The sequence below is a fragment of the Leucoraja erinacea genome, chromosome 27 (genome assembly GCF_028641065.1).
Source record: "Leucoraja erinacea ecotype New England chromosome 27, Leri_hhj_1, whole genome shotgun sequence".
In the NCBI taxonomy this organism is placed as follows: domain Eukaryota; kingdom Metazoa; phylum Chordata; class Chondrichthyes; order Rajiformes; family Rajidae; genus Leucoraja; species Leucoraja erinaceus.
Genome location: NC_073403.1, coordinates 2,600,157 through 2,626,191, shown reverse-complemented (window position 1 = coordinate 2,626,191; position 26,035 = coordinate 2,600,157). Strand labels below are relative to the sequence as shown.

Genomic DNA, 26,035 nt, shown 5'->3' with positions numbered 1-26,035 from the left:
ATTTAGTTAGCTAGCTTCCATGAAAGGCCTGGATAGAGTGGATGTGGAGAGGATGTTTCCACTAGTGGGAGAGTCTTGGACCAGGGGCAGTGGGAGAGTCTTGGACCAGGGGCAGTGGGAGAGTCTTGGACCAGGGGCCACAGCCTCTGAACCAAAGGACGTTCCTTTAGGAAGGAGACGAGGAGGAATTTTGTTAGTCAGAGGGTGGTGAATCTGTGGAATTTATTGCCAGAGAAGGCTGTGGAGGCCAAGCCAATGGATAATTTTAAGGCAGAGATAGATTAGTGCGGGTGTCAGGGGTTATGGGGAGAAGGCAGGAGAATGGGGTTAGGAGGGAGAGATAGATCAGCCATGATTGAATGGCGGAGTAGACTTGATGGGCCGAATGGCCTAATTCTGCTCCTATCACTTATGAAAAATGCTGATTAAGTTTTGCAAAGAATTAAGAGCCCGTCCCACGGGCGTCATTTGTGCACGTCACGCAGATGGTGCACGAAGATTTTGTACATCCCAAAATCCTGGGGCGCCGGGCGCCGCCGCGCGTCACTGCCTACGTCACCACGTGCATCACGTACGCGGCACAACGCGCGCTTCGTGCGTCGTGACACGTAAATGATGACACGTAAATTACTCGCAAATGACTCCCAAGTGGGACAGGCCCTTTACCTCATCACAAGGCAATTCTCTGCAAAACTTAATCATCTTATTTTCTGTTTGCAAATTTGATTCCACCTCCATATCACAGCTTCACCTAAAAAATGGGCATCTAAATGCCAAACCAGTCATAGGGACATAGCCAGAATAGACAGGGCAGAAGCATAGAGAGAAAGAGATATTGGTCATGTTGACATGAAACTGATAGAAACATAGAAACATAGAAATTAGGTGCAGGAGTAGGCCATTCGGCCCTTCGAGCCTGCACCGCCATTCAATATGATCATGGCTGATCATCCAACTCAGTATCCCATCCCTGCCTTCTCTCCATACCCCCTGATCCCCTTAGCCACAAGGGCTACATCTAACTCCCTCTTAAATATAGCCAATTAACTGTGGCCTCAACTACCTTCTGTGGCAGAGAGTTCCAGAGATTAACCACTCTCTGTGTGAAAAAAGTTCTTCTCATCTCGGTTTTAAAGGATTTCCCCCTTATCCTTAAGCTGTGACCCCTTGTCCTGGACTTCCCCAACATCGGGAACAATCTTCCTGCATCTAGCCTGTCCAACCCCTTAAGAATGTTGTAAGTTTCTATAAGATCCCCTCTCAATCTCCTAAATTCTAGAGAGTATAAACCAAGTCTATAAACCAAGTTCCCGATGTCCTATTATAAACGAAGGTACACAAAATTGCTGGAGAAACTCAGCGGGTGCAGCAGCATCTATGGAGCAAAGAAAATAGGCAACGTTTCGGGCCGAAACCCTTCTTCAGACTCGTCCTATTATAAACGTTGCCTGATTTTTAATTCAGAATCATCGGCTCTATATTTTTTATTCGGATGTTAATTCTATTGAGATTCTGCACATTGTACAATTAAAACAAAGGTCACACATAAGCAGGAATATCCGAATGATTTCAATTACTAACCCTTTGCAATTACTGCAAGGGCGATAGTGCAGACGAAATGTGTAGGAAGGAACTGCAGATGCTGGTTTAAACCGAAGATGGACACAAAATGCTGGAGTAACTCAGCGGGACAGGCAGCATCTCTGGAGAGAAGGAATGGGTGACGTTTCGGGTCGAGACCCTTAAGGGGTTGGACAGGCTGGATGCAGGAAGATTGTTCCCGATGTTGGGGAAGTCCTGAACAAGGGGTCACAGTTTAAGAATAAGATGGAAGTCTTTTAGGATAGAGATGAGAAATCACATTTTTCACACAGAGTGGTGAATCTGTGGAATTCTCTGCCACAGAAGGTACTTAAGGCCACAGTTCATTGGCTATATTTAAGAGGGAGTTAGATGTGGCCCTTGTGGCTAAAGGGATCAGGGGGTATGAAGAGAAGGCAGGTACGGGATACTGAGTTGGATGATCAGCCATGATCATATTGAATGGCGGTGCAGGCTCGAAGGGCTGAATTGCCTACTCCTGCACCTATTGTCTATGTTTCTATGTTTCAGACTGGGATGGTGGGTGTTCGGAGGGGTGGGGTGGGGGCGTGAGGACTATTGTATGGGTGGGGTGTGATTGGGGTAACCTGGTTAAAAGAGGGAGCAGGGGAAGACCCAGAAGAATCATTACTGAGGTGCCCAGTGGGAGCAGTAGGACCCAGCAGAGTCAGACCACGTGGTGTTAGAAAGTGCATCTTGGAGGCTGTGGGCCCGGTGCTGAGCCTGGCACTCAGGCCCGCTGGTGGGCGGTGGAGAGGCGAGGATCGGTGGAGTGGCTGGCGGAGGCCCGCGGGGGGGCTGGAGTAAAGATACGTGTCGGCAGCAGCAGCAGCATCGGTGGTCCCGGGGAGGCAGTGAAGTTCAGCGACAGAGGGACTAGTATTTGTATAATACCAGTCTAATACTAGACTAGTATTTTTCCTCACCTAAATTGAGGAAGGACATTCTTGCTATTGAGGGAGCCCAGCGTAGGTTTACAAGGTTAATTCCCGGGATGGCGGGACTGTCATATGCTGAGAGAATTAAGCAGCTAGGCTTGTACACTCTGGAGTTTAGAAGGATGAGAGGGGATCTTATTGAAACATATAAGATTGTGAGTTTTCATCAAGAAGCAGAGATGGTCAGATCTTTTAAGAATAAGGAGTAAGCCATTTAGAACGGAGACGAGGAAACACTTTTTCTCACAGAGAGCGGTAGTCTGTGGAATTCTCTGCCTCAGAGGGCGGTGGAGGCAGGTTCTCTGGATGCTTTCAAGAGAGAGCTAGATAGGACTCTTAAAAATAGGATAAGAGGGGATCTCATTGAAACATATAAGATTATTAAGGGCTTGGACACGCTAGAGGCAGGAAACATGTTCCCGATGTTGGGGGAGTCCAGAACCAGGGGCCACACAGTTTAAGAATAAGGCGTAAGCCATTTAGAACGGAGACAAGGAAACACTTTTTCTCACAGTGAGTGGTGAGTCTGTTGAATTCTCTGCCGCAGAGGGCGGTGGAGGCCGGTTCTCTGGATGCTTTCAAGAGAGAGCTAGATAGGGCTCTTAAAGATAGCGGAGTCAGGGGATATGGGGAGAAGGCAGGAACGGGGTACTGATTGGGGATGATCAGCCATGATCACATTGAATGGCGGTGCTGGCTCGAAGGGCCGAATGGCCTACTCCTGCACCTATTGTCTATGGTCAATCTCAGAGTTACCCTGACGCTTGTGATGCTTCAACTTTCGACTCTAGTTTAGACTTTAGAGATAGTCTAAAGAGTCCGACACACCTCAATTTCATAATGTTTACCGAAGCCAAATAACCTACAAACCTGAATGTCCTTGGAGTGCAGAGGAAACCTGAGCACCCGGAGAAAAGCCACGCGGTCCCAGGGAGAACGTACAAACTCTGTACAGGCAGCGGCCACAGTCAGGATCTACTATCTAGCTCACTGGAGACCCTTGGACTATGTGTAATCATACTTTATCTTGACCTAAACATCATTCCCTTTATCAAAGTATCTACGCACAGTGGACGGCTTAATCATGTATAGTCTTTCCACTGACTCTTGTAGCGCGCAGCAAAAGCTTTTCACTGTACCTCGGTACACGTGACAATAAACTAGAGGGATCCATGCTGCATGACTATGATTCTATTATTTAATTCTGGAGGCCATAGGGTCGTGGTTCAAGATTGTTTTGTAAACCTATTTCATTCCAAGTCACATCTCCAAATCTGAGGAAGGACATTATTGCCATAGAGGGAGTGCAGAGAAGGTTCACCAGACTGATTCCTGGGATGTCAGGACTGTGTTATGAAGAAAGACTGGATTGACTTGGTTTATACTCTCTAGAATTTAGGAGATTGAGAGGGGATCTTATAGAAACTTACAAAATTCTTAAGGGGTTGGACAGGCTAGATGCAGGATGATTGTTTCCAATGTTAGGGAAGTCCAGGACAAGGGGTCACAGCTTAAGGATAAGGGGGAAATCCTTTAAAACCGAGATGAGAAGAACTTTTTTCACACAGAGAGTGGTGAATCTCTGGAACTCTCTGCCACAGAGGATAGTTGAGGCCAGTTCATTGGCTATATTTAAGAGGGAGTTAGATGTGGCCCTTGTGGCTAAAGGGATCAGGGGGTATGGAGAGAAGGCAGGTACGGGATACTGAGTTGGATGATCAGCCATGATCATATTGAATGGCGAATGGTGCAGGCTCGAAGGGCCGAATGGCCTCTACTCCCTGCACCTAATTTTTATGTTTCTATGTTTCTATCTCAATCTTGCAAACCAAAAGAAAATTGTCAGCGGTGACGGGGAGAAGATGGGGAAATGGGGTTGAGAGGGAAAGATAGATCAGCCATGATTGAATGGCGGAGTGGACAATTCTCCTCATGAACATGGACGAGGTTTTTTTCCCCTAAAACTTGGCCAGGTTTAAGATGAGGAGTGAAAATAGATATGACAAGTTCTTTATCATCGAAAGGGCGGCTCCAATCTGGAACGTACTGCCTGAGGTAATGGTGGGGGGTTGAACTGTCACCATGAGTAAGGGTGTCAAATGCTAAAAGATCGACCACGACTGGATTCAGAACAAAAGAAATCTAATAACATGACTTCTGTCTGCCTGCCACTATTTCTCATTCATTGCCTTTCTATCTCTGAGTTTCTCTCAGGGATTGCTATCTCTGGCTCTGCATTAGTCTGCAGTTTGGATATTCTCCATGCGCCTTGCAGTTTTGTGGAGAGATTGCGCCTGTCAGTCTGATGACCCCGTCGAGAGTTCAGCGTAATATCCTGCAAATTATGCGTGGACCACTGGGCCCGTTGCACAGTGATGGATGGGCACAGCCACAGCCACAGAAGCTCAGTCACACCGACAGGCGCATTTAAGGATAAAGGGGAAATCCTTTAAAACCGAGATGAGAAGAACTTTTTTCACACAGAGAGTGGTGAATCTCTGGAACTCTCTGCCACAGAGGGTAGTTGAGGCCACAGTTCATTGGCTATATTTAAGAGGGAGTTAGATGTGGTCCTTGTGGCTAAGGGGATCAGGGGGTATGGAGAGAAGGCAGGTACGGGATACTGAGTTGGATGATCAGCCATGATCATATTGAATGGCGGTGCAGGCTCGAAGGGCCGAATGGCCTACTCCTGCACCTAATTTCTATGTTTCTATGTTTCTATGTTTAAACAAGCCAGCACTTTGCCTTGCTCGTTGTTCTATCTCCCCGCGGTCAAGATAACAGCGCCGCACGATATTCGCGGAAACGTCCACCTCCAGGGGATTGGCGCGCTGCTCTCGACAGTGTGGGCAGTTCCAAAAACAAAATTATTAGCTCTGAAGAAGGGCCTCGCCCCGAAACGTCACCCATCCCTTCTATCCAGAGATGATGCCTGACCTGCCTGACACACTGAGTTTAGTTCAGTTTAGAAATACAGCACAGAGACAGGCCCTTCGGCCCACCGAGCCTACAACGGACAGCGATCCCCGCACACTAACACTACCCCACACTCACTGGGGCCAATTTTTACATTTAAGCCAAGCCATTTAACCCACAAACCTGTACGTCTTTGGAGTGTGGGAGGAAACAGAGGATCTCGGAGAAAACCCACGCAGGTCACGGAGAGAACGTGCAAATTCCATACAGACAGCACCCGTAGTCAGGATGGAACCCGGGTCTCTGGCGCTGGGAGGAAGTACCTCTACCGCTGCGCCACCGTGCCACACAGTTACTCCAGGCATCTTGTGTCTATCTTCGGTGTAAACCTACATCTGCTGTTCTCTTCTACACAAAATTATTAGAACATTCAATTCTGCTACTCGTCCTGTGAGCAGTTGTGTAATCTCACTGGCAGAGACTGCAGAGAAACACTTGACACTTGATCATATAACCATATAACCATATAACAATTACAGCACGGAAACAGGCCATCTCGACCCTTCTAGTCCGTGCCGAACACATAATCTCCCCTAGTCCCATCTACCTGCGCTCAGACCATAACCCTCCATTCCCTTCCCGTCCATATAACTATCCAATTTATTTTTAAATGATACCAATGAACCTGCCTCCACCACCTTCACTGGAAGCTCATTCCACACAGCCACCACTCTCTGAGTAAAGAAGTTCCCCCTCATGTTACCCCTAAACTTCAGTCCCTTAATTCTCAAGTCATGTCCCCTTGTTGGAATCTTCCCTACTCTCAGTGGGAAAAGCTTTTCCACGTCAACTCTGTCTATCCCTCTCATCATTTTAAAGACCTCTATCAAGTCCCCCCTTAACCTTCTGCGCTCCAAAGAATAAAGCCCTAACTTGTTCAACCTTTCTCTGTAACTTAGTTGTTGAAACTCAGGCAACATTCTAGTAAATCTCCTCTGTACTCTCTCTATATATGAAGGATCAGATATCCTTCATTTGTGGAGGCATTGAGCCGAACAACACAGGGGAAGGCCCTTCAGCCCATCATGTCCATGCCGACCATCACTACCCTCAATACCCATGCATAGTAACCCTAGTTACCAGCTCAAGGCATTTATCCCTCTAAGCGGGTCAGGCAGCATCTCTGGAGAAAAAGGAGAGGTGACGTTTCGGGTCGAGACCTTTCTCCAGACTGAAGAAGGTAGGGTCTGAAGAAGGGTCCCGACCCAAAACATCACCCATCCTTTTTCTCCAGAGATGCTGCCTGACCCGTTCAGTCATTTCAGCACTTTGTGTCTATCTTTGGTTAAAAAAAAGCAGCATCTGCAGTTCCTTGTTTCTGCGATGTGCCAAGGCGGACTGGTTGAATAAACTAGGAATAAAGCATGTATCGTCATTTCTCCACTAGTCTGAGGATGGTTGGTGAAGGTTGTGGGATCTGAGGGAAAGTGGGGGATGGGTCCAAAACTGGCCCTGTGACAGAGGACACAGGGGAGAGGAAAGGTCCGTGACTGGGGGGTTGTACGCGTTGGAAGATCAGTCCCAGCCACTTGTGCTTTGTGGCTACACATCAAATATTTGGACTTGAATGAAGGGGCCCGTGAGGAAGCTCGTCAGGGACGGCAACGTTGGGACCACGTCGGAAGAGCAACTATGGACAGATCCAGAGCCGCTGTCTGAAAAAAAGCTGTGAGAATAGCTAAGGACAAACTGCACCCCCTCCACTCACACCTGCATCTCCTGCCATCAGGCCAGAGATACCACAGCATCAGAGCCCGGACTACCAGACTGCTAAACAGCTTCCTGCCACAGGCTGTGAGGCTGCTAAACAGTCACTCTGTACTCACAGTCACCTGATTCTGCGGCTTTGCACTGACAATTTAATAACTCTGGCACTGGCCACTCAAATCAGCTGCCCTGGACATTTTAATGACTGTTTTTACTGTATTTTAATGTTGCTGTTTGACCTGCTTTTAACTATTTATAGTTTCATCAGGGACTGGATTGTTTTTACTGTTATTATGTGTGAAATGGTTTAAATTTCATGTGCGATGCTCCGGTATTCCCTGGGGAAACGTCTTCTCATTTTGCACTGTACAACTGTTGCTTTGCAAGATGACAATAGAGGTTGATTTGATTTGATCTACGGGCATTGGCTTGGCACACACTTTAGACGTCATCAGTGTGTACTGACCCTGGCCCACAGTCTGAAGAAGGGTCTCGACCCGAAACGTCACCCGTTCCTTCTCTCCAATGATGCTGCCTGTCCCGCTGAGTTACTCCAGGTTGTTGTCCCCTGGTGTTTTATCTGTTCACTGTGGAACAGCAGAGGTGATGTGTGGTCGGATGCAAGCCTGGGCCATGTCATGTGGAGGACAGGCTGTTGCCCATGCAGCACGTCGCCCCCTCTCCATGTCGCTGATTGATCCAAAGGAACAGCAGGGCCGTTACAGTTTGGCACCAGTGCCATCGCAGGAGCTGCCAGAGCGAGGTCGTACACAACGACAAACTGCCTTAGGGGCTCCGACTCCGGATTCTCTCGAGGTTTACTCCAGGAGCCTTTTCCATAACTGGATATGGCCACAAGGCAGTGGAGGTTTTAAATCAGAGTGTTCCCTCTCCTAGATGGACTGCCTTCCCAGGCTGACGAGCCCCATCTGCCCGAGACTCGTGGGGGTGGGAGTATCTACCTATTCCATGCAGGTCTATAGCACCTGCCCACTGCCCACTGCCCACTGCCCACACCAGAGGAAACTGTGGAATTCTCTGCCTCAGAGGGCGGTGGAGGCTGGTTCTCTGGATGCTTTCAAGAGAGAGTTAGATAGAGCTCTTAAAGATAGCGGAGTCAGGGGATATGGGGAGAAGGCAGGAACGGGGTTACTGATTGTGGATGATCAGCCATGATCACATTGAATGGCGGTGCTGGCTCGAAGGGCCGAATGGCCTCTACTCCTGCACCTATTGTCTATCAAAGGTTTACACAGTGCAAAACAGATGCTCAACACTTACCACTGTCTCTCATGTGGAAAAGCAACTTGGTGTCATCTGGAAGGAACAGAAAGAGACAGAACATCAGAATTCATTGCCACACAAGGCTGTGGAGGCCAAGTCAATGGATATTTTTAAGGCAGAGATAGATAGATTCTTGATTAGTACGGGTGTCAGGGATTATGGGGAGAAGGCAGGAGAATGGGGTTAGGAGGGAGAGATAGATCAGCCACGATTGAATAGTGGAGTAGACTTGATGGGCCGAATGGCCTAATTCTGCTCCTATCACTTATGAACATAAACATATCAGGTCTGCCTTCGTTGATCAATAACAATGCCTGGGACATAAGAATAGAGACACATGGAACTGCAGATGCTGGAGTCTTGAGCAGAACACAAAGTGCTGGAAGAACTCAGTGGGTCAGGCAGCATCTGTGGAAGGAACGGGCAAATTACGTTTCGGGTCAGGACCCTTCTTCAGACTTTTCCCTCCACAGACACTGTCTGGTCCTCCAACAGTTTGTTCATCTCTGGTCTCCATTCTGTTGGTCCACTGCAAAATTATCCTCAAAATACACCCACTCTGAAGAAAACAAGGAACTGCAGATGCTGGTTTATACCACAGATAGACCCAAAGTGCTGGCATATCTCAGCGGGTCAAGCAGCATCTCTGGAGACAAAGGATGGGTGACCCTTTGGGTTCGGGACCCTTTGGAGTATTGCGTACAGTTTTGGTCTCCTAATCTGAAGAAAGACATTCTTGCCATAGAGGGAGTACAGAGAAGGTTCACCAGACTGATTCCTGGGATGTCAGGACTTTCACAGGAGGAAAGACTGGATAGACTCGGCTTGTACTCGCTAGAATTTAGAAGATTGAGCGGGGATCTTATAGAAACTTACAAAATTCTTAAGGGGTTGGACAGGCTAGATGCAGGAAGATTGTTCCTGATGTTGGGGAAGTCCAGAACTAGGGGTCACACAGTTTAAGGATAGAGGGGAAAATCTTTTAGGACCGAGATGAGGAAAACATTTTTTTACACAGAGAGTGGTGAATCTGTGGAATTCTCTGCCACAGAAGGTAGTTGAGGCCACAGTTCATTGGCTATATATAAGAGGGAGTTAGATGTGGCCCTTGTGGCTAAGGGGATCAGGGGGTATGGAGAGAAGGCAGGTACAGGATACTGAGTTGGATGATCAGCCATGATCATATTGAATGGCGGTGCAGGCTCGAAGGGCCGAATGGCCTACTCCTGCACCTATTGTCTATGTCTCTATGGCTCTACCACTGCACCACCATGCATACATGTCACAATTTGTGCTGTAACCTTCTCGGGAGCATTGCAGTATCACACAGCGAAAATGCGATAATTGGACATTGGTGTTTCAAAGCTTCAATGTGTAACAGGTGTAAATGAGAGAATGTCTTACACAATCTAGGCTGGAATACACTGGTGATTTATGAGGTTGCAGCACAGGTTATGGAAGTGTTTAATGAACTGTGAGTTTTGGTCATTAAAGTAATCGTGAGTGAGGTTTTATTGTTTGAAACTGCCTGGGGTAGTGTGGGAGAAATACTGTGTTCGACAGAGTACATTACATTAACCACTCTACACTTTTCCCTCCATTGATTTCTTAATTATTTTCATTATATTTGCATACATTTCTTAAATTACTCAAATCCGTTGCCCACACACGTCATTACTGTGTTTCAGCTACAGTTGTGTGGTGTTTAATGAACCATCGCATCTTTCGACTCAAAAGCTGGCCGTTCAGCCCTCTATTCCTGTACTATCCCCCCCAAAAGAACAAACCAATACTGGGGCCAGCCTATCATGGAAACATAGAAACATAGATAATAGGTGCAGGAGTAGGCCATTCGGCCCTTCGAGCCTGCACCGCCATTCAATATGATGATGGTTGATCATCCAAATCAATATCCCACACCTGCCTTCTCTCCATACCCCCTGATCCCTTTAGCCACAAGGGCCACATCTAACTCCCTCTTAAATGTAGCCAACGAACTGTGGCCTCAACTACCTTCTGTGGCAGAGAATTCCAGAGATTCACCACTCTCTGTGTGAAAAATGGCTTTATTACAGTGTGTCGTCTTTTCATTTTTCATGACCTCAGTTGGTCCAGAAAAACGGATAATCCAGAAAGACTCTGGAACCGAGGATGGCATGAAATCAGTGTTCAACCTGTATTTATGTATGGTATTATCTGTACTGATTGGACAGCATGCAAAGCAAAGCAATTCACTGTACCTCGGTACACTTGCCAATCATAATCCCAAGGCTAAATCCCAAAGGCAAAGTTCTCAGTAAGTATTTTGTAAAAGGTAATTAAGTAAAGGTTGGAAGTATTTATCTTTGCTCGTTACTTTGTTTGTCATTGTTTGGGTTCTGGTGCAAATAACTATAATAACTATTCCGAGATGGGAAGCTTATTTTTTGCCTTCACATTTCTTGTCAGAAGCCCAGAGGCAAAGAGTTATCGTTTCAGCGTCTCAATATTAAAATTGCAATTTCTAAAAGCTGTTTTATTGTTCAATAAAACCCATGAATGGGGGGGTGGGGGGGTTGGGTTGGGTGTGGCACACAAGGTTATTACCGGTACACCATTGAAAGCATCCTGTCAGGCTGCAGCAGAATTTGCTGTACGAACAGCTGTACCCAGAACCCGGCAAGAACATGCAGAGAGCATTGGATGCAGACTAATCCATCACACAGACCAGACTCCTCACCAATGACTCCATCTACACTACACACTGCCTCAGGAAAAGCCGCCAACACAAACAAGGGCCTTTTTCACCCTGGTTATTCCCTCATCTTCCCTCTCCCGTCAGGCAAATGAAACATAGGTGCGAGAGCATCCTTACCAACTGCATCACAGTATGGTATGGCAACTGCTCTGTTTCCGACCGGAAGGCGTTGCAGAGAGTGGTGAAAATTGCCCAACGCATCACCGGTTCCTCGATCGCTCCCCTCCATTGAGTCTGTCCAAAGCAAGCGCTGCCTGCGGAGGGCGCTCAGCATCGCCAAGGACTGCTCTCACCCCAACCATGGACTGTTTACCCTCCTACCATCCGGGAGGCGCTACAGGTCTCTCCGTTGCCGAACCAGCAGGTCGAGGAACAGCTTCTTTCCGGCGGCTGTCACTCTACTAAACAACGTACCTCGGTGACTGCCAATCACCCCCCCCCCCCCCCCCGGACACTTATTATTTTTTTTTATTCAAATCGTTTGCTATGTCGCTCTTCCAGGGAGATGCTAAATGCATTTCGTTGTCTCTGTACTGTACACTGACAATGACAATTAAAATTGAATCTGAATCTGAATCTGAATCTGAATCTGAAATGATACAAAAGCTCGGAAGCACGAAGGCCAGACTCAGGAACAGTTTCTTACATTTTCCTTGATCGCCATCCCCAGGATCGCCATCCGCCATCCTGTTTCCACACCTTGCACTTCCTTATCTATGTATCTCCATCTCCCCTGACGTCAGTCTGAAGAAGGGTGTCGACCCGAAACGTCACCCATTCCTTCTCTCCAGAGATGCTGCCTGTCCCACTGAGTATTACTCCAGTATTATTGTGTCTATCTTTGGTGTAAACCAACACCTACACAGTATCGGACAACTGAATGGTTCTCCCATAAGCTACGATGTAGCCCTGATCTTCCAACCTACTGCAACGCAGGCATTGGAATTCTTCTCTGAAAGTGCAGTGCTACAATACTCTAATACTGTACAATACTACAATACTTTGGTCTCCTAATCTGAGGAAGGACATTCTTGCCATAGAGGGAGTACAGATAAGGTTCTACTGCAGTTGTACAGGGTCTTGGTGAGACCACACTTGGAGTATTGCGTACAGTTTTGGTCTCCTAATCTGAGGAGATATTCTTGCCATAGAGGGAGTACAGAGAAGGTTCACCAGACTGATTCCTGGGATGTCAGGACTTTCATATGAAGAAAGACTGGATAGACTCGGCTTGTACTCGCTAGAATTTAGAAGATTGAGGGGGGGGGTCTTATAGAAACTTACAAAATTCTTAAGGGGTTGGACAGGCTAGATGCAGGAAGATTGTTCCCGATGTTGGGGAAGTCCAGAACAAGGGGTCACACAGTTTAAGGATAAGGGGGGAAATCTTTTAGGACCGAGATGAGGAAATCATTTTTCACACAGAGAGTGGTGAATCTCTGGAACTCTCTGCCACAGAGGGTAGTTGAGGCCAGTTCATTGGCTATATTTAAGAGGGAGTTAGATGTGGTCCTTGTGGCTAAAGGGATCAGGGGGTATGGGGAGAAGGCAGGAACAGGATACTGAGTTGGATGATCAGCCATGATCATATTGAATGGCGGTGCAGGCTCGAAGTGCAGAGTGGCCTCTACTCCTGCACCTATTGTCTATGTTTCTATGTTTCTATGTTTCTAACACTGCATTCTCCACTCCGCTATTTTTTCTGGTTATTCTGCCAGTTATACTTCTGCATAGCTTGATTGGAAAATTGGAAGAGTCATGGAATTATAGAATCATTCAGCATGGAAACAGGCCCTTCGGTCCAACTCTTCCATGCCGACCAACTCATCTCAGCTAGTCTCAATTACTTGTGCTTGACCCAAACACAAGCTTACAACCGAACGGTATGAATATTGATTTCTCTAATTTCAAGTAATCCTTGCATTCCCTCTCTCTCCGTCCCTCCCCCACCCTGGTCGTCTTGCTAGTTTCACTGTTCTTACCCCTTTGTTTTCACCTCCTTCACAGCCAACAATGGTCCATTGTGGGCTCTTTGGCCATCGGTGCCATCTGCTTTGTTCTGCACCTCTTTTCATCGTTTCTCTCTCCCCTGACATCACTAGTTGGCGGCACGACTCACTCGTTGCAGCGGCCCCTACAGCCTGTCTGTCTTTTTTTTATTTTGTGTCTAGTTAAATGTAATGTTTAATACTGGTTTTAACTGTGTATATGTGGGGGGCGGGGAAAGGGGGGGAACTGTTTAAAATCTCTTCCCTGTCTGGGAGACCCGATCTTTTCCCTGTCGGGTCTCTGTTGTCGTTGGGGCCTAGCGCCATTGAGCGGCCTCCAACCTGAACGACCCGGGGGCTCGGGAGACTGCGGAGCTGCGGACTACTCACCATCGTGCGGCTGGCCGGCCTCGGAGCGTGGGGAGCGGCGGTGACTCGACTCCTGGGGCTCGGAGGCTCCAGCAACGCAGCCGCAGGTCTGGTGGACTGTGACATCGGGAGCTCGCGGGTCTGGGGGGAGAGAGAGACCGCTTCCTCGGAGCTCCCGCAACGCGACTTCTCCAGCCCGTGTCGCGGGGTTGGAACGACCCGGAGCGGGGCCGTAAATCGCCCGGCGCGGCCTAAAATGGCCGTGGGACGTTACAGCGCCCGCCGGGGGCTTAGACATCGGGAGAGACATGGAGAACAGGGGAGAAAAAAGACTTTGCCTTCCATCACAGTGGGTCCACTGTGATGGATATTTGTGTGAATTAAATTGTGTGTATGTCTAGGAAGTTGTCTTTGTTTGTATGGCTGTGGAAACAGAATTTCGTTTGAGCTTCACTGAGGTCAAATGACAATAAATGGTATTGTATTGTATTGACTCTCAGTCTGAAGAAGGGTCTCGACCCGAAAGGTCTCCTATTCCTTTTCTCCGCAGATGCTGCCTGACCCGCTGAGTTACTCCAGCTTTTTGTGTCTATCTTCCCTCTAGCCTTTCCTATCTATCTATCTGTCCAAGAGTCTTTTAAGTTCTTGTGTGGTACCTGCTGCCTTATTTACCTCCTGGAAGAACCAAGCTATAAAGAAAGGTCCCGACCCGAAACGTCCTCCAGAGATGCTGCCTAACCCGCTGGCTTACTCCAGAACTTCGTGTTCTGCAGTCTGTAGTCCCTTGAGTCTAGAACCAAACTTAATATTGGGATTGCAGGAAGATTGTTCCCGATGTTAGGGAAGTCCAGGACAAGGGGTCACAGCTTAAGGATAAGGGGGAAATCCTTTAAAACCGAGATGAGAAGAACTTTTTTCACACAGAGAGTGGTGAATCTCTGAAATTCTCTGCCACACAACGTAGTTGAGGCCAGTTCATTGGCTATATTTAAGAGGGAGTTAGATGTGGCCCTTGTGGCTAAGGGGATCAGGGGGGTATGGAGAGAAGGCAGGTACGGGATACTGAGTTGGATGATCAGCCATGATCATATTGAATGGCGGTGCAGGCTCGAAGGGCCGAATGGCCTACTCCTGCACCTAATTTCTATGTTTCTATGTTTCTATGATTTGTAAATGATGGTTGTTTCAACTTATCTTCCAAACTGCTATGAGATGATTATTTCCCACAATGTATTGTGGACGCTGGGAGTCTGAAATTAAAGCAGCAAATGCTGTGAAGTCTCAGCGGGCCAGGCAGCACCCGTGGGGAGAGAGACGGTTTAATGGAACAGATTAATGACTCCGTTCCGATGCAAGTTCTCTGACCCGAAACATCAGCTCTGCTCCTCGCTATGTCGTCTGTTTTTATTTTAAATAAGGATTAAGGTCAAGGGCTTAAAAGAACGATATTTTTTATGGTGATTTCCTGTGAATCCATTCGTGAGCGGTAGATTAAAGGCGCCACGTTACAAAATGGGGCCGTGCGATGGGAAGAGCGCGCGCGGCTGGGATGTTTGTGTTAACGCTTCCACTAACTCTCCAGGCAGGGATGAGCGCAGATGAATGAAAAACGAGGCTGTTTTCGTTTGTGCAAGAATTGGGGACGAGACGTTAAATGTTCTAGAGTTTTGCAGCACAGAAACAGACCGTTCGGCCCATCACATCCATGCTAACCGCTTTTCCCATTGATGTGAATCCCATTGACTGGTTTAAGTCTGTATGCTTTAAAGCCTTGCCTATATGTGTCTGTCTAAACGCTTCTTAAACGCACAAGTTGTATCTGATTACACCATCTTAGATACAACGCAGTAAACAGGCCCTTCGGCCCACCGAGTCTGCGCCCACCACTGATCCCCGTACACCAACGTCATTCTACACCCAAGTTACATTTTACAATTTTTACTGAAGCCAATTGCCCTGCAAACCTGTTGATCTTCGAATGGTGGGAGGAAACTGGAGCACCCGGAGAAAACCCACGCGGTCAGGGGGTGAACATCCAAACTCCACACAGAGAGCACCTGTAGTCAGGATGAAACCCTGGTCTCTGGCACTGTAATGCCCCAGTCCCACTTGGGAAACCTGAACGGAAACCTCTGGAGACTTTGCGCCCCACCCAAGGTTTCCGTGCGGTTCCCGGAGGTTTTTGTCAGTCTCCCTACCTGCTTCCACTACCTGCACGGGCTGCCAAGGACTGCTCTCACCCCAACCATGGACTGTTTACCCTCCTACCATCCGGGAGGCGCTACAGGTCTCTCCGTTGCCGAACCAACAGGTCGAGGAACAGCTTCTTTCCGGCGGCTGTCACTCTACTCAACAACGTACCTCGGTGACTGCCAATCTCCACCCCCCCCCCCCCCCCACTTATTATTTATTTTTTATTCAAATCGTTTGCTATGTCGCTCTTCAAGGGAGATGCTAAATGCATTTCGTTGTCTCTGTACTGTACACTGACAATGACAATTAAAATTGAATCTGAATTGAATCTGAATCTGCAACCTTCGGCAGCCACCTGCAACCTCCGGGAACCGCACGGAAACCTTGGGTGGGGCGCAAAGTCTCCAGAGGTTTCCGTTCAGGTTTCCTAAGTGGGACAGGGGCATTAGGCAACAACTCTACTGCTGCGCCACCGTGCCACCCCTTTAGATTCTCTGGAATGTCAGAGATTGAGGACAGTCCTTATAGAATTATATAAATGATGACAGTCTGAAGAAGGGTTTCGGCCCGAAACGTTGCCTATTTCCTTCGCTCCATAGATGCTGCTGCACCCGCTGAGTTTCTCCAGCTTTTTTGTGTACCTGATGACAGCTATAGATTAGCGGCACGATAATTTATTATAATAATAATAATAATAATAATAATAATAATATTAACAATAAATACTTTGTTGATCCCCTCAGGGAAATCCAGATGCCCAGAAGCCAACAACCAACAAACCAACTCATTCAGAACGAACGCAGACAAAATATATATAAAACACAATATGGACAATACCTGGAAGCACTAAATTCTTAAAAAGACCAAATAATTAACTATTAAAAATGCAAAGCATCCCCATATAGCCTAGCGGTCAGTATTATAAAATCTAATGGCTAATGCCTGCTAATGGGTTAATTCAACCATACATCGCCAGAGACCAGGGTTCGGTCCTGACTAATGGCGCTGTCTGTACGGAGTTTGTACGTTCTCCCCGTGACCACGTGGGTTTTCTCCGGGTGCTCTGGTCTCCTCCCACATTCCAAAGACGTGCAAGTGCGTGGGTTAATTGGCTCCTGTAACTTGTCCCTGGTGTGCAGGACAGAATTAGTGATCTGGTGATAGCTGGCTGGCACGGACCTAGTGGGCCGAAGGGCCTGTTTCCCACGCTGCATCTCCAAACTAAACTAGATAGGGTAGACAAAACGTCGCCTATTTCCTTCGCTCCATAGATGCTGCTGCACCCGCTGAGTTTCTCCAGCATTTTTGTCTACCTTCGATTTTCCAGCATCTGCAGTTCAATCTCCACTATAGGAAATAGGCAACGTTTCGGGCCGAAACCCTACGGGTTTCAGCCCGAAACGTTGCCTATTTCCTTCGCTCCATAGATGCTGCCGCACCCGCTGAGTTTCTCCAGCAATTTTGTGTACCTTCGATTTTCCAGCATCTGCACAGTTCCTTCTTGAACACAATAGATAGGGTAGACAATCAGAACCTTTTTTTCCCCACGACAGAAATGGCAAAGACTAGAGGGGGCATCTTTAAGGTGCAATGGGCTAATTCTAAAGGAGATATATGGGGAAAGTATTTTACACAGAGGGTGGTTTGTGTCTGCAATGTGCGATGAAGGCAGATATGTGTGTGTCTAAGCAGGGGACAGAGGGATATGTATCACGGACAGGCTGAGGAGATTAGTTAAACCTCGCATCATGTTCGACATGGATATTGTGGGCCAGAGAACCTGATTCTGTGCTGCACTGTTCTCTAGTGTTGATTGTAAGAGGTTTCCTTCAGTTGACCAATTTCAGCACCCAATCCCCCAACCACTCCTTGCCTGGGCTGCCACAACAGGGTGGGAGAGGAGCGCGCGTTTACCTTCTGTCGTGAGGCCGCTCGAGAAAAGCATTGACGTGGCCGTGCTGGTAATGCCGCTCTCCAACGTGTTCGACAGGGTCGCCGGCGAGGAGAAGTCTTCGGAATGTTCCGGAAGATTCTCACAGAGCTCAACGTCGTGCTGAAACATTCCAAAAATAACCATGGAGGAAAAGCGTGACTAGAAGTTGGACATCCCGCGGTCTAGGCATAAGCACCTTTGCGGTTGCAGCTCCTAGACTGTGGAACAGCATCCCTCTTCCCATCAGAACTGCCCCCTCCATCGACTCCTTCAAGTCGAGACTTAAAACCCATCACTACTCCCAAGCCTTTCTTGACGTCCTCTGAGCGAGGGCTATATGTATGTAGTGATAATAATAATAATAATAACTTTATTTGTTAAGCACCTTAAAAACAACCAAAGCTGACCAAAGTGCTGTACAGAAAAAAGAAAACAAGCAAGACATCATAAAACAGGCAGAACAACAGAACATACAACTAACACGAGGCGCATAAATTACATACAAAAATCCAAACAATAAATTAAAAAAAAACATAAAACACAAGTACGAACAACGCAGCAAAACCAAGCAAATAAAGTTAATAAACAATTCAACACCTCACTGGTCTACAAAGGCCATGGAGAATAGATATGTCTTCAGGAGTGATTTAAAAACAGCTAGAGAGGGGCCTGTTTAACGTGCAGAGGCAATTCATTCCACAGTGATGTATGTATTTAATGTACGAACCGCTGTTGTATAACGTTAGTACCTCCATCAATGTAAAGCACTTTGGCCAACGAGAGTTGTTTTTTAAATGTGCTATAGAAATAAAAGTGACTTGACTTGACTTGATGAAAGCGGGCGGTTGAATGATTACTCTGAGTGCTTGTAGTTAGTTAGATGGTCAGCTGTTGGAATTAAATTGTAAGCTGTTCAAACTAACCACTTAGGAAACCTGAACGGAAACCTCTGGAGACTTTGCGCCCCACCCATGGTTTCCGTGCGGTTCCCGGAGGTTTTTGTCAGTCTCCCTACATGCTTCCACTACCCGCAACCTCCGGCAACCACCTGCAACCTCCGGGAACCGCACGGAAACCTTGGGTGGGGCGCAAAGTCTCCAGAGATCTCCGTTCAGGTTTCCTAAGTGGGACAGGGGCATAAAACTTTTCACAGTGAGCAAGCTTGAAGGATCTTTTGGTTGGGTATAGGTATAGGTCCTTGAAGTCCAAGGACAGAGTTTAAAGCTCTATTCACACAATAAAAACGCTCCTGACTCCGCAACTATACTTATAAGTGGAATTGGCTGGTGTGGATTAATAGCGCTGGACAGGGCTGCAGTTGCCATTACATATTCACTATGAGGGCACTGCGTCATTATGCCAAAGTCTCGACTGTCTGACCTGGACCTCAACATTGCCTGACTCACACAGGGAAGCACGGTGGCACAGCTAGAAGAGTTGCTGCCTTACAGTGCTATAGACCCGCGTTCCATCCTGACTGCAGGTGCTGTCTGTATGGAGTTTGTACGTTCTCCCTGTGATATAGAAACATAGAAAATAGAAACATAGAAACATAGAAAATAGGTGCAGGAGTAGAGGCCATTCGGCCCTTCGAGCCAGCACCGCCATTCATTGTGATCATGGCTGATCGTCCACAGTCAGTAACTTGTGCCTGCCTTCTCCCCATATCCCTTGATTCCGCGAACCTCTAGAGCTCTATCCAACTCACTTTTAAATTAATCCAGTGAATTGGCCTCCACTGCCCTCTATGGCACAGAATTCCACAAATTCACAACTCTCTGGGTGAAAAAGTTTTTTCTCATCTCAGTTTTAAATGGCCTCCCCTTTATTCTTAGACCAGATGACCACGTGGGTTTTCTCCTGCTGCTCCGGCTTCCAACGGACTAATCTGAGGAAAGACATTCTTGCCATAGAGGGAGTACAGAGAAGGGTCACCCAGACTGATTCCTGGGATGTCAGGACTTTCATATGAAGAAAAGACTGGATAGACTCGGCTTGTACTCGCTAGAATTTAGAAGATTGAGGGGGGATCTTATAGAAACTTACAAAATTCTTAAGGGGTTGGACAGGCTAGATGCAGGAAGATTGTTCCCGATGTTGGGGAAGTCCAGGACAAGGGGTCACAGCTTAAGGAAAAAGGGGAAATCTTTTAGGACTGAGATGAGAAAAACATTTTTTACACAGAGAGTGGTGAATCTCTGGAACTCTCTGCCACAGAAGGTAGTTGAGGCCACAGTTCATTGGCTATATTTAAGAGGGAGTTTGATGTGGCCCTTGTGGCTAAAGGGATCAGGGGGTATGGAGAGAAGGCAGGTACAGGATACCGAGTTGGATGATCAGCCATGATCATATTGAATGGCGGTGCAGGCTCGAAGGGCTGAATGGCCTCTACTCCTGCACCTAGTTTCTATGTTTCTATGTTTCTATACCTTCAGAGTGAACCATTGTTTTGCTACTGACTAATTATCGCCGGGGATGAGCTTGTGGTTACAATACCTCGTCCATACAGTGATAGTCCAGCCATTCTTGTCGCAGGCGATCAAACCCATTGGAACACCTAAATCCAGGGGAAAAAATATATTAATCTTTTTAATTATCTGGCCAAGGAACTTTGTGGATTGAATGCAATCACATTCTCTTGCATCACCTCATTAGAGCAATTGATGTATATGAACTCGTAGAAGGGTTCTTTAGGTTAGAGATACAGCACAGGAACAGGTCCTTCAGTGGGAGGAAACCAGAGCACCCGGAGAAAACCCACGCAGGTCACGGGGAGAACGTGCAAACTCCGTACCGACAGCAACCGTAGTCGGGATCGAACCGGGTCCCTTGGCGTTGTAAGGCGGCAACTCTACTGCCACTCGCTGTGTGAAAAACTTGCCCTGCACTTCTTACAATCTGAAGAGAGGGCGCCCTGAGACGTTACCAATTTCCCTTTCTCCACAGATGCTGCCTGACCCGCTGAGTTACTCCTGCACTTTTTTCCTGTACATTTCAATGTTCTATGTTCTATAATGCATTAAGGTCATATGGAATAGGGGCAGAATTAGGCCAATCGGCCCATCAAGTCTACTCCGCCATTCGATCATGGCTGATCTATCTCTCCCTCCTAACCCCATCGCGGAGTTCCTGGGGCCCCTTTGCCGAGGGACGCCAGCGGGAGTCTCCGCCCGGCGCGGCCTGGGGACGTCGGGAGCCGCGGACTCCGGTGGGAAGCGGCCATTTTGGAGGTCCAAGCCGCTTAGGTTTGGCCTCCAGTCCCGACGTCGGAGAGCCAACGTCCCGGCGAGCAGGCCTGAGTGGCGGGCTGCCCGTGGTGGCGACTGCAGAGGCCCCGACCACGAGGAAGATGACTGACACTGTGGGAAACTGTTGATTCTGCTGTGTGGGAATGTTTTATGTTGAACTCTACTGTGTGGTGTGTTATTCATTTTATTGTATGGCTGTATAGCTGATCACTCTTTGCCATAGAGGGAGTGCAGAGACGGTTCACCAGACTGATTCCTGGGATGTCAGGACTGTCTTATGAAGAAAGACTGGATAGACTTGGTTTATACTCTCTAGAATTTAGAAGATTGAGAGGGGATCTTCTAGAAACTTACAAAATTCTTAAGGGGTTGGACAGGCTAGATGCAGGAAGATTGTTCCCGATGTTGGGGAAGTCCAGGACAAGGGGTCACAGCTTAAGGATAAAGGGGAAATCCTTTAAAACCGAGATGAGAAGAACTTTTTTTCACACAGAGAGTGGTGAATCTCTGGAACTCTCTGCCACAGAGGGTAGTTGAGGCCACAGTTCATTGGCTATATTTAAGAGGGAGTTAGATGTGGCCCTTGTGGCTAAGGGGATCAGAGGGTATGGAGAGAAGGCAGGTACGGGATACTGAGTTGGATGATCAGCCATGATCATATTGAATGGCGGTGCAGGCTCGAAGGGCCGAATGGCCTACTCCGCACCTAATTTCTATGTTTCTATGTTTCTATCACATCTCACTGTGCCACCTTTCTAGTCTTCATTTCATCTCTTGCCTTTGTTCACCCGTCTGTAAATCAACGCCCCCCTCCCCTCCCCAGTACCCACCTATCACTCGCCAGATTTTGTCCCGCCCCCACCTCCTCTCCAGGATTCTCTCCCCCCCCCCCCCCCACCCCACTCCAATTAGTCCACAGACGGGCCCGAACCAAAGCATCACTCATCTATATCCAACAGAGTTACTCCAGCACTGTGCGGCACGATGGCGCAGCGGTAGAGTTGCTGCCTCACAGCACCAGGCACCCGGGTTCCATCCTGACCGCCGGGTGCTGTCTGCGCGGAGTTTGCACGTTCTCCCCGTGACCGCGTGGGTTTCCTCCGGGTGCTCCGGTTTCCTCCCACACTCCAAAGACGCGCAGGTTTGTAGGTTAATTGGCTTCAGTAACAAGTGTCAATTGTCCCGAGTGAGCAGCGCAGCGCAGTGCCGGCGTACGGGGTTGGCGCGGGCTAGGTGGGCCGAAGGGCCTGCTGCTGTAAGGCAGCAACTCTACCGCTGCACCACGATACCGCCCTTTGGTTGATCGTTACGGTTTGTGTAGTCACTCATCGATATGTACACAGCTCGTGCAAGCAATTTGCCGCAAAGAGTTAATTACTGGTGACATTTTATACCTGGGGGTATGATGGAATAAGGGTTAAATGACTGGTCATTATTTAGAGGTTAGGCTATTGATTCAGAGATCGAAGTGCAAATGTCATCACGCATTAGGGTTTGGGTTGCATGTTAGAAACGTAGAAACATAGAAATTAGGTGCAGGAGTAGGCCATTCGGCCCTTCGAGCCTGCATCGCCATTCAATATGATCATGGCTGATCATCCAACTCAGTATCCTGTACCTGCCTTCTCTCCATACCCTCTGATCCCCTTAGCCACAAGGGCCACATCTAACTCCCTCTTAAATATAGCCAATGAACTGTGGCCTCAACTACCTTCTGTGGCAGAGAGTTCCAGAGATTCACCACTCTCTGTGTGAAAAATGTTCTTCTCATTTCGGTTTTAAAGGATTTCCCCCTTATCCGTAAGCTGTGACCCCTTGTCCTGGACTTCCCCAACATCGGGAACAATCTTCCTGCATCTAGCCTGTCCAACCCCTTAAGAATTTTGTAAGTTTCTATAAGATCCCCTCTCAATCTCCTAAATTCTAGAGAGTATAAACCAAGTCTATCCAGTCTTTCTTCATAAGACAGTCCTGACATCCCAGGAATCAGTCTGGTGAACCGTCTCTGCATTCCCTCTATGGCATGTTTGATCGGGGTGATGATTAATATTGTCACTAACAGTAGATGGCAACTCAGCGGGTCAAGCAGCATGTATGGAGAAAAGGAACAGGTGATGCTCGGGTCGAGACCCTTCTTCAGGCCTGTCACTAACAGTGATATCCATAGCCACTGCATGACAAAGAAAAGAATCGTGGGTCGGTGCGGACTCGATGGGCCGAAGGGCCTATTTCCACGCTTGTATCTCTGAACTAAACTGCATGTGCTGGTTTAAACCGAAGATGGACACAAAAAACTGGAGTAACTCAGCGGGTCAGACAGCATCCCTGAAGAAGGGTCTCGTGTCGACCCGATACGCCACCCGTTCCTTCTCTCCAGAGATGCTGCCTGTCCCGTTGAGTTACTCCAGCTCTTTGTGCCTAACTTGGCTTCATGTTGGTCACGGACACTGGGGGATAAAGGGCTGTTCCCCATGCTGTGCTGTGCTGTGCTGTGCAGTTCTATGTAAAGAGACATGTCCTTTACAGAGAGGTTTTGTTATTCTGAATCCATATCTTGCAGCTGAATTGGAATAAGCACTTCCAGTTAGTCAATCAGCAGGCAGAGTGTTTCTAAACAGACGTTGCCAAATGCTCATTATGGGCTAATCAATTAGTGATTAGTGGATGGTCATTTCATTTTGACAGCTTGATGGATAGTCAGAAAATTAAAAGAGTATTTCATTCCTCATTATAACTCAATCAATCCATTTCTGTTTTTATGTGTGGGTAGCACCAAATCTGGGAATTAGACATGTCTCCTTGTTTTATTATTTATTCCCATATATTTTTTTATTTATCAAATAGTGTCTAGCTCAGTTTAGTTTAGTTTAGTCTAGAGATACAGTGCGGAAACAGAACTGTCGATCCACGCCGACCAGCGATCCCCGCACACTAACAGTATCCTTTCTCACAGATTTCTATTAAATCTCCAGATTCCTATTAAATCATTCCACCTTCACCTTAAACCTATGTCCTCTGGTCTTCGATTCCCCTACTCTGGGCAAGGGACTCTGTGAGTCTTCTGGAGTTATTTCAACTCAGGAGTTATTTGAAATGGGAGAAATCAACCTTCATAAAGACGAAATAAATGAGTCCTGGAATAGACACAAAATGCTGGAGTTACGGGCCTGTCAGACTTAATTCACAACCTTTTTTACTCGTGGACATTTTTCATCGTGCTAGATAAAACGCCCCGACCTACTTGATGCCACGAGTACCTACGACTAACATCACGACCTGCTACGACCTACCTACAACCCCCTATGACCTCGTGACGACCATGCTGCGAGTATGAGTCAAGGGCAAACTCAGCAGAGGTCGTGAATTAAGTCGTGAGAGTGGGACAAGCCCTTAACTCAGCGGGACAGGCTGCCTCTCTGGAGAGAAGGAATGGGTGACGTTTTGTGTCGAGATCCAGATGCTGCCTGTCCCGCTGAGTTACTCCAAAATATTGTGTCTATCTACGGTTTAAACCAACATCTGCAGTTCCCTCCTAGACATTGTGTGCTGGATTGGTGGTTTGCTGAGATTAAATGGATTAGATCGATAGTGTGAAATTAAGACATTGGATCCACTCATAGGATAATGCATCATCTCTGTAACAGAGCAGATTTACTTGCGGGCAGTCCCTGCGTTTCCTCTCTTTGTTTCCGATTTCCATATTCACTGAGATATGTAATTCCTTTGACATCGGAAGAATGAGGAACGACCTTGGTGAAATGGATTGAACTCTTAAGGGGCTGTCCCACTGTGGCGACCTAATCTGCGAGTTAAGAAGAGTGTCTTCGACCTTCAAGCTCGAGGGTACTCGCCTGGAAAAACTCAAGCTGGATCGACCGTCAGCGTTGAAACCGCGAGCTGGATCGACTGACCGCACACACGCACGCACGCACGCACGCACGCACGCACACACGCACGCACACACGCACACACACGTACGCACGCACACACACACACACACACGTACGCACGCACACGCACACACACACACACACACACGTACGCACACACGCGCACGCACACACTCACACACGCACGTACACACGCACGCTCATGTACACACACAGACACACACACACACACGTACACGCACTCACACACACACGTACGCACGCACGCACATACGCACACACACACACACACACACACGTACGCACGCACATACACACACACACACACACACACACACACACACACACACACACACGTACGCACGCACACACACACACACACACACACACACACATACGCACGCACGCACGCACACACAGACACAAACACACACACACACACACATATCACAAAGGCGGGGGTCAGGTTCAGCGGGGGAGCGCTGTCTGAAATTCACACCCCTAATTTGAGGAAGGACATTCTTGCTATTGAGGGAGCCCAGCGTAGGTTTACAAGGTTAATTCCCGGGATGGCAGGACTGTCATATGCTGAGAGAATGGAGCAGCTGGGCTTGTACACTCTGGCGTTTAGAAGGATGAGAGGATTTCTCATTGAAACATATAAGATTGTTAAGGGCTTGGACACGCTAGAGGCAGGAAACATGTTCCCGATGTTGGGGGAGTCCAGAACCAGGGGCCACAGTTTAAGAATAAGAAGTAAGCCATTTACAACGGAGACGAGGAAACACTTTTTCACACAGAGAGTGGTGAGTCTGTGGATATCTCTGCCTCAGAGGGCGGTGGAGGCCGGTTCTCTGGATGCTTGCAAGAGAGAGCTAGATAGGGCTCTTAAAGATAGCGGAGTCAGGGGATATGGGGAGAAGGCAGGAACGGGGTACTGATTGTGGATGATCAGCCATGATCACATTGAATGGCGGTGCTGGCTCGAAGGGCCGAATGGCCTCTACTCCTGCACCTATTGTCTATTGTGTAATTACTCATAATTTCTACAAGACAGTTCTGGGCGCCATGTTCCAGGGAAGACGTTGTCATGTTGGAAAGTGTGCAGAGATGATGAACGAGGGTGATGCCAGGCCAAGGGGGTATGAACTATAGGGGGAGGTTGAG

General features: G+C 47.7%; 1 protein-coding gene across 1 annotated transcript in view; it reads right to left on the bottom strand.

Moving 5' to 3' along the window:
* The window catches only part of LOC129710019 (plexin domain-containing protein 1-like), a 224,738-nt gene that overhangs the window by 17,335 nt on the left and 181,368 nt on the right, over positions 1-26,035 (bottom strand). The window contains exons 16-18 of the mRNA XM_055656707.1: positions 20,227-20,287; positions 17,712-17,850; positions 8,508-8,543 (exon numbers count right to left, since the gene is read on the bottom strand). Coding sequence (XP_055512682.1) covers positions 8,508-8,543; positions 17,712-17,850; positions 20,227-20,287 — 236 coding nt within the window. The remainder of the gene's footprint in view (positions 1-8,507; positions 8,544-17,711; positions 17,851-20,226; positions 20,288-26,035) is intronic.